This window comes from Mustelus asterias, chromosome 6 (genome assembly GCF_964213995.1).
Source record: "Mustelus asterias chromosome 6, sMusAst1.hap1.1, whole genome shotgun sequence".
NCBI lineage: Eukaryota > Metazoa > Chordata > Chondrichthyes > Carcharhiniformes > Triakidae > Mustelus > Mustelus asterias.
The window spans coordinates 115,665,699-115,686,844 of NC_135806.1; the positions used below are offsets into that span (position 1 = coordinate 115,665,699).

Below are 21,146 nucleotides of genomic sequence, written 5' to 3' on the forward strand. Positions count from 1 at the left end.
TATCTTAAAGTATCACATACCATTCTCTTCAATCCCTCCCTCAAAGTTTGAACAGCTCTCTGCCAAACCATTTGAAACCGGATGAAATGACACAATACTCTACCGTTCTTTTGCATGAGTTCTTGAAACAACTCGCTTGTAAGTGTAGTGCTCTTATCTGAATCTGGTAACCCACTCTAATGTCTACTCTAATGTCATAGAAGCTATAATATTACTGATATGCTTCCAACTATTTTGAATGCATGTCTACCACAACCAAACGCACGTGATTCAGAAAAGGTCCCTCAAAATCCACATGCAAAGTGGATCAGGCCATTCCCAAGGGTGAATGGCAGTGTATCAAGTTTATCCTTGAACACATCTGGATATCTCCTTAATAACATCCTCAGTCGCCCTTATGTGCTTGATCTCACCCCAGTTTAATGGAATTTTGCTGAGCCAGTCACGCCCTAGCAAACTCTATCCCTTCTCTTTGACCACAAGGAGGTGTGCTCTGGCTTGCCTGTTATATAAAATATGGACTTCCAATGCCTCGAGCAAAAGTATGGACTCTCCGGTGTAAATCCAAAGACTAATCTCAGTCGGAGTAAGAGCTGGCGCTCAGTTAGAAACCTGCGTCACTTGTATGTTTCCTCACTAATTACAAATATGGAGACTCCTGTGTCCACCTCCATCTTGATCTCACTGTCGGCTAAACTGTAGCAAAAATAGGCTCTGCTCATGTCTCATAACAATGTTGTTGTAAGTATGATCCTCTGACTGCTCTGAGCTTTCTACACAGTGCGTAGCTGATTGAGGTTCTTTAAATTTCCTTTGTCCAGCCTTTGCTTTCCTTTCATTTCTTTGTTAAATGACCTTGCTGTGATGGCGACAAACTGCATCCATAAACTTACAATGATTGGTATAGTGTGGCGCCACCGCCCCCCCCCCCCCCCCCCCCGGCCACCTAATGAACTCCACTGCTTTAATTTCCATGCCCTGAGAAATTTCTAGAGCCTTGTGGTTTCCCCTGACAACCAACACTGAATGCTGTCCTCATTAATGCCACAGACCAGCCTGTCTCTGAACATCTTCCAAAACTGTTCCGAAATCAGTGTTCAGAAAGCTGGTATAATTCTGCCAGAGTTAGCAACGGATTGACTGGATATTCAAAAATGGCTATGAAATTTGAATCTTTATCACCGAGGGATTGGGGTAATGCTGATTCTGGACCAGAGAAACTAAGTCTTCAAATGAAATCTCCCTTGACTTCCGTGGCATGGCCAGATTCCTTATCAACTTCTAAGTCCTCGCTTCACACACACTCGGGAGAATGGAGTGCTGCTTTCCTGCATCTTCTATTCAATTTGCTAACAATAAATGCTGCAGCCTCTCTGTATTCTACCCAGTCCTCACTTCATTCATTACGTTATCTGAGCAGAGCCATGGTGCTGCTAACTTGAAATTCTGGTTAATAAATTCACAAAGAAACTAGCTGCTCACTGTTTGCAATTATGTGTTTCCGTGCTGAACAAAAAAAAACTTTGTTTTTTCCCTTCCGCTTCTTCCTCATTGCCAAAAAATGTGGTAATTGGAGTCCACAAAATACGGTGGTCGAATGCATTGTTAAAAGAAGGATGATATTTATGTGAATAAATGATAACGTTTAACAAAACAATAGTAAACAAAAGAAAACAGGAGCACTAGTCAACAGGTCTGGACTTGCCGGACTCTCTTGCAGACTGAAGCCCCACCCAAAGTTCGCACCTGCTGTGAAGGGAGAAAAGCTTATAAGAACACTCTATAACAAGTTCAGTCCCCATCAAAGACATAAGATAATAATCTAGGCTGAGACTTTAACAGAGAACAGTTTGATGTATCATTTTTTGGGTGAGGCATTAAACCGAGATTCCATCTGCTCTCTCAAGTGGATATAAAAGATCCCATAGCACTGTTCAAAAAAGGTGCAGGATGTTCTCCTGCTGTCTTGACCCGCATTTATACCTCAACCAGCAGCTGGTTAATCTCAAAGTTGTGGGTCATTGCAGTGCAGTTTCACTGTCCCACATCCCCACGCTACAATGGTGAATACTTTAACTGATGGAGTTAGTTGATCCTGGGTTAGGTGGCTAGCAGAAATATGCATATTCCAGACATTATTGGGGATAAAACAAGGGACCTTTGAAATTCTGAATATTACCCAAGAATTTAAGTAGCTATACGTGCATAAGATTCTCTTGCCATCTACTGACAATAGATCAGAATTACAGCAAAATGCCAGAAAATGCAGCGGAAAAAGAAAATTGTACAGTAGAGCCTATTTATCTAAAAGCCTTTGGGCAAAAAGCTGATGGTGCAAGTAGGTTAGACCATGGTTTGAAAATGGATTGAAATCTGCCAGTCTTTCAGAGCAGTGTGAAAATGGAGTGGGAATCTGAAGACTGTTTCAAAATCTGGTCTTCCAGTTGGACACTCGGGATTATATCACAGCTGTTCTTTAAAATGGGGTTTTTAAGGTTATTTGGATGTAGCTTCGGATAATTTATTTCCATTAATATTACGTATTATTTCTTGGTGTAATTTGTTTAAACCACAGGATAAAATTCAACGGCAATTTGAAGCACCCTTTCATTGTGGGCACGTGACCTTCATCCTGTATATAATATTGTACATTGTCGGAATAACAGTGCTGCTTTACTATCTTGTGGATAACATGATTCAGAAAAGTAGACTCACTCCAAAGAGAATAAAGATCTGGTAAGTTTTCCATTGATCAATATACATACATGCACGGCAATAATGTTTCCTTCCCTTCTGTCCCCTCAAGAGAAATGCCTAAACCAGAGAACCATACAAGAAGATAATAATTTGGCCAATCATATCTGTGCTGTCTGTATGCTAGAAGCAGGCATCCACACTTCCCCGTGGCCACTTTCAATCTTGCACCTAATCTGCCAAAAGTTGTGGAACATGAAACACTTGCCAGGCGAGTCTGTTACTATTCTCAACCCATCTGAAAAACAGTGCTGTTCAGTTATTATCTCATTGTTGTTTGTGGAGCCTTACTGTGCAAACTACTTCATCTGACCTACTTGTGACTTGAATCCCACGATATGCTGTTGACCATTGATGCCTTTAGGGCAACAAGGGATGGGCACAAAATGCTGTCTTGCCAGCACTGCTACGTCACAAGAACACACAAAAAGTGTATTACAATTTACTGAAAGGAAAGTGCTTTAATTGTTGGATTTATACTGCAGTTCTGTACTGGTTAAATCTCTATTTTCAGGCCTACTTGTAATATTTTGAATTAATTTTTGGGTTGTGGGCATCATTTGAACGGCTGACATTGCCCATCCTTAGCTACCATGAAAAGATGGTGCTGGGCCTTTGTTACATCTCAATGGCTTGGTTACTTAGAGCAGCCACGTGCAATCACATTGATGTGTGATTGGAGTCGATGCAATTTTTCATCCCCCAAATGCCATTATGTATATTTTCATGTTTGTTTTTGCTTTCAGACAGTCAGACCTTTATTCAGTATTAACTGGACCAATGTTTTGTACCATTAATACTATCATTGTCTCTCCCTTTTCCTTGTGTTTCATGACATCTTTGTCATTTAACCTCCCCACCGTCTAACTTCTCCTTTATCTTCTCTTTTGGTCCACTTGGCCCTTGCTGCTTTTTCAACAGTATAAAACCCATCACATTCCTACCTCTCTTCCACTCTGAAGAAGACTCATATTAGGCTTGAAATATTAATTCTGTTTCTGTCTTCACCATTGACCAGAAACTGAACTGGATTAGCCAGGTAAGTACAATGGCTACAAGAGCAATGATGTGAAGATGCCAGCTTTGGACTAGGTAAGCACAGTAAGAAGTTGGACAGGTTGTTGGACTTTAACCTGGTGTTACAAGAGCAAGCCAGAGATTAGAAGTTCTGCAGTGAGTAACCCACCTCCTGACTCCCCAGAGTCTGTCCACTATTTGTAAGGCACAAGTCAGGAGTGTGATGGAATACCCTTCACTTGCCTGGATGGGTGCAGCTCCAACAACGCTCCAGATGCTTAACACCATCCAGGACAAAGCAGTTCACCTGATTGGCCCCCTTCCACGAACATTTGCTCCCTCCACCACTGATGCATAATGGTAGCAGTGAGTACCATTTACAAGATGCACTGCAGGAATTCACCAAGACTTTTTAGTACTTTCCAAACCCATGACCACTGCCATCTAAAGGGATATGGGCAGCAAATACATGAGAACACCACAGCTGGAAGTCTCCCTCCAAGCCACGCGCCATCCTGACGTGGAAATATATTGTCATTCCTTTGCTGTCTCTGGGTCAAATCCTGGAATTCCATCTCCAGCAGCACTGTGGGTGTACACCACATGGATTGCAGCTTACCACTGCCTTCTCGAGGACAATTAGGGATGGGCAATAAATGCTGGCATAATCAGCAAAGCCCACATCCCACAAATGAATTCAAAAAAAGAAGCTGCCAGACCTTTATTTTTTCCTAGAACTTTGCTTTTATTCCAGATCTCCAGCAGTAGTTTGTTCTATTCATGTATAACCTACTTATTTAGTAAATTTTTTTGTTTCCTAAAGAATATCATCCAGCTTTTACACTGTTTCATCACCAGATTTCTTATTTCCAGACTTATTTTCTCATTTGAATTTAAATTCTTTAAACTCTATGGTGGGTTTTGAACCGCCATTTTCTGCATTATTATTATTAGGCTTCTGGATTATTATTATTAGGCTTCTGGATTACTAGTCCAGTTTCATTCCAACAATATTAACAAGTCAAATTTAGGACCTATATTCTGGACAAGGATTAAAAATGCAAAATTATATTCACTCTATTCCTTTAAAATGCATTTTGTAAACAGGTTATTTTTCTGACCTCCAATTCAGTGCCATATATAAAAATCATTCCGAGTCCCCATATAACTTAACTGATATGGTTGTTTTGTCATGCCCCTTAACATCGGCAATACAGAAGTTATTTTAAAATTGAAGTCTGTATAAATATTAAAAAGGATTTTCACTGCAAGGTATCTAATCAACATTTGCCATTAGCTCTAAATAGTATCTTGGTGTTATGTTCATACTAGTGAAACACAACTATATTTCTCTGTGGCTTTCAACATGAATCGACTAGTTACCCAAACACATCATTCTCTAGTGCAGTCACTACAGTCACACCTTTTGTTATTGTAAGTTTAAGTCCTGGGTGAGGAAATTTAAGTCGTGGACATTGTCTAATGCATCACATACTAACTTTTCTAAACACAAGTTTTAACTCTGCAGTCTAAACCAATGATGTCCAATAAATATTGCCATAATCACAGGTGTGGTTATGGCAAAACTATTGTAGCAATGCACTCGTTTTAGTAGAAAATACCTTGCACACAATACAGGTAAACGTACTTCATGTGTATATAACTTAACACACATCTATCACCATTCTTTGCAAGCATTTGCAGTCTTTCTCTGTAATGACCTAACAATGTTAGAGGTTATGGGTTTTAAACAAAAAAATTGCATACAGATTCAGACTGACACAATCTATGGTCATACCAGTCTGAAAACGCCCGATATCATTTGATCTTGGAAGCTAAGCAGACCCAGGCCTGGTTAATACTGGGGCGGCACGATGGCACAGTGGTTAGCACTGCTGCCCGACAGCGCCAGGGACCTGGGTTTGATTCCTGGCTCGGGTCACTGTCTGTGCGGAGTCTGCATGTTCTCCCCGTATCTGTGTGGGTTTCCTCCGGGTGCTTCGGTTTCCTTCCACAGTCTGAAAGATGTGCTGGTTAGGTGCGTTGGTAATGCTAAATTCTCCCTCAGTGTACTTGAACAGGCACTAGGGGATTTTCTTAGTAACTTAATTGCAGTGTTCATGTAAGCCTACTTGTGACACTTATAATGAATTTTAAATTTTATTTTGCCATTTAATCAAATTCACAAAAGAGTTAACAAACATATGTGTATACAGAGCACATATGATTATTGAGATGAGATTCCATTTATCCAATGAATACTCAATGTTTACGTGCTAATTAAAAATGCCATTTGCCACACCTGGATTCCCAATTAGCCTGTCTTGATGCTCTCTCCACTCATGTTGTTTTGTTTCTTAAAGACTTGATTAGTTGTAAGTATTCGCATTCCAACCATTATTCATGTAAATTGAGTTTGTGTCTTTATATGCTCTGTTTGTGAACAGAATTCCCACTCACCTGAAGAAGGGGCTTGCAGCTCCGAAAGCTTGTGTGGCTTTTGCTACCAAGTAAACCTGTTGGACTTTAACCTGGTGTTGTTAAACTTCTTACTGTGTTTACCCCAGTCCAACGCCGGCATCTCCACATCATGATTCCCAATTAGCTACATAGGCAAATGACTAACATATTGGGGGATAGTGGCCAAAACAATACACGCCCTAATCTCACCCAGATTCGATCACTGGTATTTGACTCTACTTGTAAATAGTTTTGGTTTTGAAATTGGTGTCAAAGAGCACATATCTGTTGTGAATTGTTACAAAATTTATGTTTGAAATTCATCAGTATGTTGCTTCATTGTAAATTGCAGATGCAAAATCAATGACAGTTAAAACAATCAACCACAATTTGGATCTCATTAGAATTTAACTTCAAATATTTTTGGAAGTCTTTTTTTTATGTTCTATGATCCTTCCATTTGCAATTAATGTGTTGATTCTGAAATAGAAACAGAAATAATGGATAAACTCAGCAGGCCTGGCAGCATCTGTGGAGAGAGAAACAACTGACATTTCAGGTCCGTATAACTCTTCGGAACTGAAGAAGTGTAGAATTGTAGTAGATTATGTAGTTGGGGTAAGGATGGAGGAGTTGGGCAGAATAGAAGGTTAGGGATAGATTGGAGCTAAGGAGAGATTAATAAAGAGGTCATAGACGCAAGACAAATGGGGTGTTAACGGTGGCATAAAGGACTAAAGAAGTATTAATAGTGGCATCAAGGTAAGAAAGTAGAATGTGTTAATAGAACAAAGGTCAGTGCTCAGTGAAAGCAATACACTTTTTTTTACTTGTTCTTGTGATGTAGCATTGCCAGCAAAACAGCATTTTGTGCCCATCCCTAGTTGCTCTAAAGGCATCAATGGTTATCAGCATACTGTGGGACTCAAGTCACACGTAGTCAGATGTGGGCAGCACGGTGGCACAGTGGTTGGCACTGCTGCCTCACAGTGCCATGGACTTGGGTTCAGTTCCAGCCTTGGGTGACTGTGTGGAATTTGCACGTTCTTCCTATGTCTGTGTGGGTTTCCTCCAAGTGCTCCGGTTTCCTTCCACAGTCCAAAGATGTGCACGTTAGGTGGATTGGCCATGCTAAATTGCCCCTTAGTCTCCAAAGATGGATTAGCAGAGTAAATACATGGGGCTTACAGGGATACGGCCTGAGTGAGGTGCTGTATCGGAGAGTCGGTGCAGACTCGATGGACCGGATGTTCTCCTGCACTGTAGGGATTCTATGAGATGAACCTGTGGGGAGCGAAGAATGTTCGCATTGGGACAAAACAAGGAAACATAAACCAAACAGAGGGTCAAAATGGAGGGTTAAATCAAAGCATACTTATGGAAAAAGACCTACAATGTGTTTCTCAATAACTTCTGCTTGTAACAGAATTGTCTTTAGTGTAGGAATCGTGCTTTAGAGAGTTACACTATTTGAGGTATTGTACTCCATTGTTATTTAGTGTTCTCCGTTGTTCTCCCTATGCCAACACAATTTGTTTAAGCATGTCAGGTTAGGACTATAGATTCTTCTTTATTGGGTTTACTCTAATCAAGTGGATTTGGGTAATTTTATTAGTACATTACCATCAATTTCTTAAATCATTCATTAATGGTCCTCGAGATAATTACAGAATTTTCTTGTAGTAACTTCCTAACATCTCTGGATGTCGCCAACACAATGCAGTGGAAAACTTAACTGGTTCAAATTCTTTTATGGGGGTAATTATCCCCTTCTTTGCCTGGTCAGTCATTTTGTGAGTGGATTGCTCACCTGTGTAGAACCTATCCAATTATTGTTTTTCTGTTGATCACATAGCCTTGTGGTTAGTGTTGAGCTAATCAGTCGTGGAATCTGGAGCACATTAAATGCAATTGTGGGCTTGTTGCTGAAATATGGTACCTGGCAATTTAAGCCAGTCTACAAAATTAAGGACGTCACGGCGGTTAGCACTGCTGCCTCTCAACACCAGGGACCTGGGTTTGATTCCTGGTTTGAGTCACTGTGCGGCGACTGTACGTTTTCCCCATGTCTGCGTGAGTTTTCTCCGGGTGCTCCGGCTTCCTCCCACAGTGTGAAAGATGTGCGGGTTAGGTGCGTTGGCCATGCTAAATTCTCCCTCAGTGTACCCGAACAGGCGCCGGAGTGTGGCGACTAGGGGATTTTCACAGTAACTTCATTGCAGTGTTAATGTAAGCCTACTTGTGACACTAATAAATAAACTTTAAGATGGTGGTGGACTTGCAACTTTCTGTGGTAGGAAATGGCTGGCAGTTATCAGTGGAACATGTAGCACTCCTATGCTGGTGAGGCTGGAATAGCGATTGGATTATTGACAGCAGATTTTATACTTGCCTGTTAAATGTTGTTTCAAATCCAGTCTGTTTGCACATGGAGCCAGTGCTGGATTTAGGCATAAGCTAAACAAGCTACAGCTTAGGGCCCCACAATCCGCAGGGGCCTCACAAAATTTCAGAAGGTTTACAATGAAGAGAACATTTAAGAGCGGATACCAGAAAAGAAAAAGAAAGCACCAGCTTGAAGAGCAACTCAAAAAATTACCAAAATCTATGAGATAGATCAAGCCAGCCAAATGAAAAATATGTAATCAGTAAATGCATTCATTTGAAAATAATTTGTATTTTTCACTTTAAAAATACCGTGCTATTAAATAATTAAAAGGCATAATTATGTTTCCAATTTTCTTGTGGCGACCCAAGGTCCTGTTTTGGTAGACACCTTTGTGAGACCTTTTGGTGTAACTTTTTAACAAGGGGCCTCCAAGCTTTATATAGCTTAGGGCCTCACCAAGTCTAAATCCGGCACTGCATGGAGGCTAAGGTTCCTGTGCTCACTTCATCATGCATGCTGTGCAGAATGTAGCTCAAGGCTCACGTTGTGGAAGCTGTTTGACTTTTTCAAAATATTTTCTTGTTACAATATTTTTTTAGATCATCCCTGCTTGTAGAATTTTGACTCAACGTAGGCCTCTTTGGTGCTTCTGATCTAAATACTGGTGCAAATGAATGATCCTCTTCTACAATGATGCCTAAGTGTGGAACCAGAAGCTGTGTGTAAGGGCTACTTCAGCAGCCACGAGATTTCTACTTGTGTGAATCTGTTGCTGGAAAGATGGAGTGAGTGTGGCGGGTGGGAGCATGTTGGACTTTGACTCCAGTAAATTGATTAACCAGTGCACAACATGACACTAATGTAGTGTTAGCTGATTTATCCTAGGTGAATCTCACCGGAAAGAGTTTTTTGATTTGGTTGCATGCCTTGGATTAAGTACTCAGATATAACATTACAATATGAGATATTGATGCAGCCTGCACTAATAAAACCAAAGGAATCCACAACTTGACATTTTCATTGACCTGTGTAATGTAATGCTAAAAGATATCTGCATGCTATGTGACATAATTGCAATTAATATTGATACATTAGAACACTTTAAAAAAGAGGACTGTCTAATGTCACTATTATCATTAAATCATAGAACGGTTACAGTTCAGCAGGAAGCCATTTGGCCCATCATGTCTGTGCTGGCACTCTGAAGGAGCATTTCCTTGCCTTTCTGTCCAGTTCTGCAAAGTTTTCCTTTTTCAGATAATGATCCGATTCCCTTTTGAAAGTCTCAGTTGACCCTGTCCCCTCCAGAATCCCAGGCAATGCATTCCAGATTCTGAATACTTGTTGCTTGATTTTTGTTTCCTCAAAGTCATTGTTTCTTTTGCCAATTACTGTCTGTTGGCAAAACCATTTGTGGTACTGTGTCATTATAAGAAATACATTTACTCTTTTAAATAGGTTGACGCTATTGGTGGTTACTACAACGTGGACCTTTCTTATGATAAAGCTTCTAGTTGCTGCACACCATCTGGAACGAGCAATTGAAGGAACAGTCTACACATTGATAGAAGAACTGGTAAGGGACTTGGTTTATCACATCATAACCTTTGATTCATAACCACAACATACAGATCAGATTCTAGTGAGACAGATTCTACACTTCTTAAAAAATGAAAACTGTATTTGAAACAATGAACACAGGAACATAAAATACAGGGCAAGAAAATGGTCATTAAGGCCTTTGAACCTACTCTATCCTGAGTGCATGGATAATTATTCGATCAGAAACTCCACCTAACTGGTTGGTCTCTTTTTTTTTTAGGGAATACTAATTCCCTTCCCTGGAAGGGAAATGAACAAACTAATTAATATCTCTAGAAAACTGCATTCTACATCACAATGAATTTTGATGCTGCTCCTTTTAAAGAAGTGTTAATTGATCTTGAATCAATTACTCTTCTCTAAGAGTTTGTGTGCATATAAGGGATATGGTCATAAATGTGCTGCAGAAAATATATCTGGTGAGTAATTGTACTTGCACAAAATCCACATTCTCATCTGGCTTTCAAGAAAGACACTTTACTTTTAAACTAAATTTAATAGTACTATTTCTGGAAAGCCAGATAAGAAGGTGGATTTTGTACAAGTACAATACATCTGAGTACCCTCTCTTTGTCTCTCCCCTTGAATCATCAAAGTTTGTGAAATTTAGAAAATGCAGCTTTCATTTTTTAAAAACGTTTGAGGTGCCAGCGAAGAAGGGTCGGTGTTGGCACCAAAAAAATGAGACCGCTGATAATGAGAACACTCTCTTGAAAATCAACCACTGGGGAGCTAAAGTTGGTGACATACTAAAATTGCATATAGGCCCACGCCAGAGTATAAAAATAGTACACGAATCAAGTCTGATGCAAAAAAAAATCTATTTTTAAATGACTGGAATTGATTTCAAAATGAACCAGGAGTTCAAATTTGCCCAATAACACCCAGGTCTTAGTCTAATTATGGGGCTTGGTACAGACGAGTGCCTTGGCAGAGGGGAGAAGCATTACAGAATGGTTTAAGTTGCATCATTTCTGTGCCGTTTGTTCTCATTTTGACCACTTGCATCATGATTTCGAGTGAATGAAATTAATCTACAAAACCTGAAAACTGTAGTGATGCTTCATCGTGAATTTCCGTAAAGAATCTGAAATGCTGGTTTTAATAAGTATTGTCATAGTATTACACTATTCACTTGTACCTTCAGTTATTGTCTTCTAATCTGAGCACTGTTGAGGGACTGAGTTAATTATACCTCATCTGTTTTTTCCTGGATTATACTGTGACTTCAATTGATAGTCTGGTTTCTTCTGAAATTCTGAACACAAGCGCACAGGCGTCTTGTACACCTTTCATTTACACCGACATGCTACTGATTTCAATCTCTTTGGCTGAACCATGTGATGTGTAATCTTTAAAACCTGGTGTCCAATCTGACACTGACTTATCTTGATTCCATTTAACTTCGAGCCTTGCTGCAACCCTTACCTACATCTTGACTACAAAATAATTTATTTCTCAGACATACTCCTCGCTGGTTTCTTCACTTTCATCCTTCAGTTACTTTTAAACCCATGTTTCCAACCATACCGACATCCATGTCCCAATCGCTGGCCATCCCAGTTGTACTTAGAAGCTGGAGGTGTATCACCTTGTTAAATACTGGAGTATATATCCTCTATCACCCCCAACACCTCATCCCTTTCTCACTTTCCCATGCAGGAGGTGTAACACTTGCACTTTTGCCTCCTTACTATCCAAGGCCCCAAATGTACCTCCCAGGTGAAGCAGCAACTTGCATTTCTTCCAAGCTAGCACACTGTATTCGCTGCTCACAATGTTGTTGTCTCCACAATAAGGGAACCAAAAGCAGGCTGGGTGACTGCTTTGCAGAACACCTCCTCTCAGTCAGCAGAAAATGTGACCCTGACCTTTTGCCATTTCAGTTCACCATGTTTCTGTCCTCAGCCTGCTACAAAGTTCCAGTGAACCCCAACACATGCTGGAGGAACAGCACCTCCTCTTCCACTTAACTCTTTACAACCTTCTGGATTTAACATTAAGTTCAACAACTTCAGACCCAACAATTTCAGACCATGGACTCTGTCCTCCATTTTGAATTTATTTATTCAAGCTGTCACTCTTATCTTTTTATTTTCAGACTGAACTGACCTTTATCTTGCTATGAGCACCTACTGTGGACCTGTGCTTTAGTTTCTTTACTGCAGCCCTTACCACTTCCTTTGTGTTTTATTCCACGACACATTTGATGTTTAATCTCACCCTCCCCCTTTTTTTTTCAACAATATAAAACCCATCACATTTCTATCTCTACTCAGCTCTGAATAGGCTTAAATTGGACTCAAAATGTAACAGTTTCTCCCTCCACAGTTACTGCGAGACCTGAGTTTTTCCAGCACTTTGTTTTTGTTTCAAGTCTCAGGACTCACAGTATTTTGCTTTCATTATATTTAGTGATGGTTCTCCCACAACAGTGTGAGGAATTTCAGGATATTGACACATTGATAATGAAGGAGCGGTAATATATATCCAAGTCAAGATGTTGAATGATTTGGGGAGTTTGGAGGCTCTGGAGTTTACTCAGTATTGCTATTGTTGTGGTAGAGATCACAGGTGAAGAAGGTACTCTTGGTGAATTACTGCAGTGTCCTGTAGATCCTATGTACCGCAGCCATCTTGCAACTGTGGTGTAGAAAGTGAATAATGAATCCAGTGGCAGGGAAATTGACCAAGTGAACTGCTCTGACCTGGATTATGTGCCCTCGAAACATTACTATGTCTCAGCAGTTTGATTTCAAGATCTCCCCAAATCTCCTCCCACAATGTTTGAGATTATTTGAGGTTCGTCAGTTGAGCCTTATTTGGTACAATTATCTCTGACTCACATGGCCTTAAGATTGGGCTTGAATCTTGATACTGACTAGTGCCAAGCATTATATTTCAGTTACAGCACCACTGAATATTTTCAGCATTGTTTGCATTTTATTATCAGTTTCTTGATGTGATCAAGTCAGTGCCTGGTCCTTCTGACCAGAAGAACATACACTGTTGATTTTTTTTTTAATTCATTTGTGGGACATGGGCGTCGCTGGTTGGCCAGCATTTATTGCCCATCCCTAGTTGATGAGGACAGCTGAGAGTCAATCACATTGCTGTGGCTCTGGAGTCACATGTAGGCCAGATCAGGTAAGGAAGGCAGATTTCCTTCCCTAAAGGACACTCGTGAACCAGGGTTTTTCCAACAATTGACAATGGTTTCATGGTCATCAGTAGATTCCTATTTCCAGACAATTTTATTGAATTCAGATTCCACCATCTGCGCTGGCGGGGTTCAAACCCAGGTCCCCAGAACATTAGCTAAGTTTCTGGATTAATAGTCTAGTGATAATGCCACTAGGCCATCGCCTTCCCTTGTAGTGGTTAGCACTGCTGCCTCACAGTGCCAGGGACCCGGGTTCAATTCCCATCATGAGTCACTGTCTGTGTGGCGCCTGCACGCTCTCACCGTGTCTGCGTGGGTTTCCTCTGGGTGCTCTGGTTTCCTCCCATAGACCGAAAGACGTGCTGGTTAGGTGCATTGACCAGGCTAAATTCTCCCTCAGCGTACCCGATCAGGCGCCGGAGTGTGGCGACTAGGGGATTTTCACAGTGACTTCATTGTGGTGTTGTAAGTCAACTTGTGACACTAATAAATAAAAACTTTAGTGTCAGATGTGGGCTGTTCAATACAATATAGTTGCCATGGGCCTTAGGTGATTACATGGCTTGGATTCTTATGTATTTCATATTTAGCTGATATTTTGAAACTCTCCTCTTCTTCTATCAACAGTGTATTCCTTGGAATATACTACAGCCAGATTCAGTGACTATGATTTTTGATTATGGATCTAAAAATGTACAACTAAGACAAAGCCACTAAATTACCCCAAGGAAGAGGGCATTCCCCTGCAAAATTGGGTAATTTGAAATTGTGATGATGGTCACTAATCAACATGTGCTTTACAATTTCAGGCTGACCTAGCAGTAACTGGTCACGATCTTCGCTGCTACCATGACATTGTTATGTATTGGCAATTCCGATGCCTTCCTCCAACAACCCATGGGATATTGAACATCTTTGGATTAATTAAAGTCCGTGATATTTCCTTTTACTTTCATTACTATAGCCTGCCAGTGATTACTGCATTGTGCACACCAGTTATTAAACTATTACTTGCCTTGAAGACTATCTACAGCAGGCCACTTGTTCGCTAAACAGACAATTGCAATTTTACTTTTCTTTCAAATCAGATTCAGCAATGCGAGGTCTGTACTATGTCACTTTTTAAGAATATATGTAACTGCTTAATGATCAATTTTTGTATTCTGATTTATTGGGTGCATTCTTATATTGCCAGCTAATTGGTGATAACATTGTCAAAATTGTAACTAATTTGAGAACGGGCAGGTCTCAAAAAACTTGTTACTCTCGAGCTGGTCGGTATAATTGCAGTCTACTTTTAAACTCTATTTTGGACCAGCATTTTGTGTCTTGTTGCAAAGAGCGACATGTTCCTGAAGCTTTTCATCTTACACTTAACACCAATAAGTACAAGACACAAACCTTCAGCAACATGTTTCTCTTTTCAGAAATATTCAAGTTAAACAATATTGAATTGTCTTATAATGGACTTGTGCCTTTGGAATGATTTTAGCTACAACTGGATATAATCATGTGTCGTACCTTGCATAAGAACCAAATTGGCTGCAGGACCTTCAGTCCCTTGAACCTGCTCCTCCATTCACTTAGGTGATGGCTGATCTGAACCCCAACTTCATGGATCCACTTGCTCCATATGCACTAGCGTGGTTCCAACTTGATGTGTAAAACACAAAGGGATCTGATAATACCATGGCGAGTACTCCTTGTACTGAAATTCAATAAGGCCATGCTTCAGTTGCTCAGGACAAATTAATTTGCACTTCCCTCCCACGTAATCTTTGCCTCGGGGAGTTTGCACAATCCAAATTATTGGTATTGTTTCCTTAATTTTATTTCCAACTGTGACAGAAATTTTTACTTTCCTACCCTATGAAGTGTGATGGACAGGAAGTGCATGCACTTTTTTGCAAACATGTTAGCAAACCTTCATGGTGTTGGGATGCTGATAAATTAGAGGATGTGTTAGTCTTAGTTCCTTTTCTTTGTTACACTTGCAAATGTGACACAGAAGTTGAAAGGTGATACTTGAAGTGTGATGGACAGAAAATGTGCACTAATTGCACCATTTGTATATTATGTGTGCACATCTGAGCCGTACAGCCCAGGAAGGTCCAAAGTTTCAAACCCTGGAGTTAGCTGATCTTCACTACGATTCACCTCAGCCACTTGGACTGAGGATTGGACAAGTCAGCCAGGGTTTCCAGTCGAGATTGCTATTCAGTGATTCTTGCTAGTCATGTATATGTGGATATCCAGTGCAGGAAAGATTGGTTCATTTATAACATTCCCTGTGGTTGAATAGTCTGCTAATGCACACTGCAAATTGGGAAGCTAGACTGTACATGTCAAAAGCTGAAATAAGACTGGAAAATGTTGGAGCAATTATAGGACTGTAGTCATAACCCTAATTAACTTGTTTCTGTAATACACTAGTATGAAACTGTGATGGTGAATGTAAAGAAACTCGTCACATAAATCCAATTTAACTCCTCTTCAATCTTTTGTCCAATTACTGTATCATGAAAAGTTTTGCATTAGGTAATGGATTTTAATACACAATTACTCAACTTCAAGCTTTCAGCTGTAACTGAAAACACATAGATCAGATTAAACTTAAAACACAACCGACCTCCAAAATGATTAAATCAAGACAATATGAAAAGCACAACCTACTCTATAGGCTGGCTTTTTGAATCATTATTGAATGTAAAAATGGCATTATGAAGCTCTGCTTTTGTTATGAAAGCACTGTGCTTCACAGAATCTGATACCTATTCTCTTTCTGGCTTATTCCTAACTTCTGTTTGGCGTTATCACATTCCACAACGGGGGAAATGAACTGATTGTTACAATCTTGTTCTGTCAATGATTTGATAATAGCAATTTGAAGTTACTGCCATTTCAGGGTTACTAACACCACTCTATAAGGTATTGGCAGGCTTTCCACTGGCACTGCACAATTGTGGAGATGCTGGCGTTGGACTGGGGTGGTGCATGGTAAGAAGTCTCACCTCACCAGTTAAAGTCCAATAGGTTTATTTGGAATTAGCTTTCAGAATGCTGCTCCTTCATCTTCCGCTGCTTCATCAATGACCTTCTTTCCATCATGAGAACTGGCAGTTTGTGCAATGTTTAATTCTACTTACAACTCCTCCGTTATTGAAACAGTCCATGCCAATATTCAGCAAGACCCGGACTCAATTATTGCTTGGGCTGATAAGTTGCAAGTAATATTTGTGCCAGGCAGCGGCCACCTCCAACAAGAGAGAATTTAACCATCTCCCCTTGATATTCAATGGCATTATCACTGCTTAATCCCCACTGTCAACATTCGGGGAGTTATTGACCAGAAACTAAACTGGACTAGCCACGTAAATACTGTGGCTATGAGCAGGTCAGTATCTGGGAATTCTAAGGCAAGTAACTCGCCTCCTGACTCCCAAAGCCTGTCCATTATCTAATATCGACAAGGCACCAGTCAGGAATGTAATGAAAGAATTAAAAAACACTAGTCTTGGTGGGCTGGAGGAGAAGTGGGGGTGTGGGGAGGTGGTTCGGAAGTCCGGTGGAGGGGTGTCGTCAGGCGGTTTAGTGGTGTGTTACTGGGGTTGGTCAGTAGTAAGATTATCTAGGAGTTGGAAGTGGTTTTAATTATTTAAATTTTCCTGGGTAAGTTCTTCTAAGTGAGCCAGAAACATCCAAAGTCTCCAATTTATATCGGATGGTTCCCAGTGCAGGGTAATTGTCCATGAGGCAGTGGCCATGAGGTTCCCGTGGGGGGGGGGGGGGGGGGGGGGCGGAGTTTGGGGATCCCCTAATGCATCTTTTCAGGTATCTCTTGGTATGACAGCGACCCTCCCCTGAGTGGAGATCAGAAGTTATCAGCCATTGTAGTTCTAGTTTTATCTGAATCTTTTTGAGCTTGTTGAATTTTTCTAAAATACCAGCATGCCTGTTGAGCATCACTGACCATTCAAGAGGTGTGCAGTGGCAGGTGTTCAACAGACATTGGTGTTCAATTCAATTGCATTACATCAGTCAAACATTTGCCTATGCTGATTAAAGGTGAACAGCAGAGTTGTATGTCCATCCACCAACTGTCTTACAGGTAGTATGTTCACACTGCGTCCAGGGTACCTCAGTGTCATATTGAGTCTAGAATTTTCCAGCTTTATTATAAGCTGCTGGAGTTCGTGGTTAAGATTTTGTAGCTCTTGATTTTCTACGACTGTGATATTACGTTCCCTCACAGTCGTGTCTCTTTCCCGACTCACAGAAGCCAGTTCTTCTTCAAGTTCTTTAATTCTGAAATTGAAATTAATTCATGTTATATTAAAGTCTTGACATTATTATACAAATACAATCTTAGACATCTCAATTGTGATCCAAAATGATCATTTATGAAGCTGAATGTTAGACCACATTCATTTTATGAATCTTTTCCCCCTCTCTGGATTTTTTGCCTCCCCTCATGTTTAGGCCCAGACTGAGAAGGTAACGCTGTCTGTGTTGTTCAGTAACCAGATTGACATAACCCTCAATTTCCCCTCACTGTGACATTGTGACAGAAATTGCAAAATTATCATTTTTGAGAATTCATAGAATCCCGACTGTGCAGATAAGGCCATTCAGCCCATTGAGTCTGCACTGACTCTCAAAAGGACATCCCATCCAGGCCAAATTGTAGCATAGCCAATTGCTACACCTAACAATGCACCTAACCTGCACATCTTTGGACTGTGGGAGGAAACCAGAGCACCCGGAGGAAACCCACGCAGACACGGAGAGAATGTGCAAACTCCACACAGACAGTGACCCAAGACCAGAATTGAACCTGGGTCCTGGAGCTGTGAAGCAGCAGTGCTAATCATTGTGCCACCAGGTGGCACGATAGCACAGTGGTTAGCACTTGCTTCACAGCTCCAGGGACCTGGGTTCGATTCCCGGCTTGGGTCACTGTCTGTGTGGAGTTTGCACATTCTCCTCGTGTCTGAGTGGGTTTCCTCCGGGTGCTCCGGTTTCCTCCCACAGTCCAAAGATGTGCGGGTTAGGTTGATTGGCCATGCTAAAATTGCCCCTTAATGTCCTGAGATGCGAAGGTTAGAGGGATTAGCGGGTAAATGTGTAGGGATATGGGAGTAGGGCCTGGGTGGGATTGTGGTCAGTGCAGACTCGATGGGCCGAATGGCCTCTTTCTGCACTGTAGGGTTTCTATGATTCTATGCACTCCCTGGACCCGTACTTCATGGGAATGTTAATATGGCAACTCAGTGCTGTTGTGCTAACTTCTCTGTACACATTTCTCAAACAATTTATGCTTTTGATGTTACCTCTGCAAATATTCTTTCCTCATATGCTCCACCTTTTGACTTAACTCCAGATTATCTTCTTTCAGGTTTCTAGAAGCTTCATGAGAAAGGAATAAAATTTCTTTCATGGTTTGTTTTTCACTAGATACACATCCTACAAAGGTGAAGTGAAATTAATGCACAACTTTTGTATCTCAAAAATAAACTGGAATAATAACTTTTTTAAATCCTCTAACCGACTAAATTCAAATGAGTAAAAACAATCAAAACTGCTTAACATTGCAATTATAAACATTGACAAATTTGTATTGCACCTGTCCCACATTATAGAATTAGTAATGGAATAGATGAGCATCAGAATATTATAGCATAAATTAAATGATAAATCTAATACAATATTTAAAAATTGCACAAACATATCCAACAATACCTGAACGTATCAAATTACATAAAATTGCAGGAATCTATTAGATGTTGATGTAAACAGATATAATTTTCTTTTTCTATAATCTCAATATTCTACAATCTCCCTCTACAAATGTACTTACATCTATAGTTTGCCAAGTTTACCAATATAGAACCAAAGAGTCCCTACAGTGAAAAGGAAGACCATGCAGCCCATTGAGTCTGCACTAACTCTCTGACAGTATCCTACCCAGGTCCACCCCACTGCCCTATCTCCATAACCTCACATATTTACCATGGCCAATCCTTTGAACCTACACATCTTTGGACACTAAGGGGCAATTTAGCAGCCAGTCCACCTAACCTGCACATCTTTGGACTGTGGGAGGAAACCCACGCAGACACGAAGAGAATGGGATATCACTGCTGCTCTAACCTGTCTTGTTTGCTGTTTTGTACTATTCTCTGGGAAAGATGAGGTTCAACATAGAATCATAGAATCCCTACAGTGCAGAAAGAGACCATTTGGCCCACTGTCTCTTTCCCAAGCTTACGCTGTATCAATTGCTTTTACAGATTTTCAATGTAAGCAGTAGCATCCTATTTCGCTTTCAAATGAAGTTGACATGAGCCTCTTCTCAGCTGGAGACAACTCGACCCAAACCCCCCTTTGGGCAGATCTAACCCGATTACACTCTCACTCAGATCTGTCCCTGCCCTCAGTCAGACCACATACTCATTTTAGCCTTATCCAGCCTATCCTAACCCTACATTTGGAAGAACCTGACCGATCCCCACCTTCAGGCAGAGCATAGAACTTTACAGCGCAGTACAGGCCCTTCGGCCCTCGACGTTGCGCCGACCAGTGAAACCAATCTAAAGCCCATCTAACCTACACTATTCCAATATCATCCATATGTTTATCCAATGACCATTTAAATGCCCTTAATGTTGGTGAGTCCACTACTGTTGCAGGCAGGGCATTCCATGCTCTTACTACTCTCTGAGTGAAGAACCTACCTCTGACATCTGTCCTAAAGCAGACCCTCACAGGATCTACTCACCCAGGTTTTGTGAGTGAGTCCAATGTGAATGAAGCATCATCCGTTTTCCCTGAGGGACTGTATAACCTACCTGGCTCAGGCATTGGATTATTGAGTTTCATTAAGTCCCAGTCATCCATCTCCATGTGTGTCTTCTTGGAACTGCCTTGACTCACCAAAAAAAAACATATCAGAGAGTGTTTGGTAAATGGCATAACTTATTAAAAAAAATAAAAAGCACAAAGAACCAGGAAAGAAACACGGGCTGCACAGAATGAAGCTCCTTAAATTAAAGTCTCCGGTTTGTAGAGGTGTAACTATCTCTACAAGAGTACGAGTTTGTACAGTGCCATTTTATTCCATTTATTATAGAACATAGAACAGTACAGCACAGAACAGGCCATTCGGCCCACGATGTTGTGCCGAGCTTTGTCTGAAACTCAGATCAAGCTATTTCCTCCCTATCATCCCGAAGTACTCCATGTGCCTATCCAATAGCTTCTTAAATGTTCCTAAAGTTTCTGACTCCACTATCCCTGCAGGCAGTCCATTCCACACCCCAACCACTCTCTGAGTAAAAAAACCTACCTCGGACATCCTTCCTATATCTCCCACCATGAACCCTATAGTTATGTCCCCTAGTTACCGCTCCATTCACCCGAGGAAATAGTCTTTGAACGTTCACTCTATCTATCCCCCTCATCATCTTATAAACCTCTATCAAGTCTCCTCTCAAGCTCCTCCGCTCCAAAGAGAAAAGCCCAAGTTCCCTCAACCTTTCCTCATAAGACCTACCCTCCAAACCAGGCAGCATCCTGGTAAATCTCCTTTGCACTCTTTCCAATGTCTCCACATCCTTCTTGTAGTGAGGTGACCAGAACTGCACACAATATTCCAAATGTGGTCTCACCAAGGTCCTGTACAGTTGCAGCATAACCCCACGGCTCTTAAACTCAAACCCCCTGTTAATGAACGCCAACACACTATAGGCCTTTTTCACGGCT

General features: G+C 40.9%; 1 protein-coding gene across 3 annotated transcripts in view; it reads left to right on the forward strand.

The window, feature by feature from the left end:
- Nucleotides 1-15,874, forward strand: part of LOC144495105 (uncharacterized) — a 43,307-nt gene extending 27,433 nt beyond the window's left edge. For all 3 annotated transcript variants that reach the window (XM_078214995.1, XM_078214994.1, XM_078214996.1), the window contains 3 exons: nt 2,576-2,736; nt 10,079-10,196; nt 14,195-15,874. In XM_078214995.1, the coding sequence (XP_078071121.1) occupies nt 2,576-2,736; nt 10,079-10,196; nt 14,195-14,437 (522 nt within the window). In that variant the 3' untranslated portion in view covers nt 14,438-15,874. The remainder of the gene's footprint in view (nt 1-2,575; nt 2,737-10,078; nt 10,197-14,194) is intronic.
- The last annotated feature ends 5,272 nt before the right edge of the window (nt 15,875-21,146 follow it).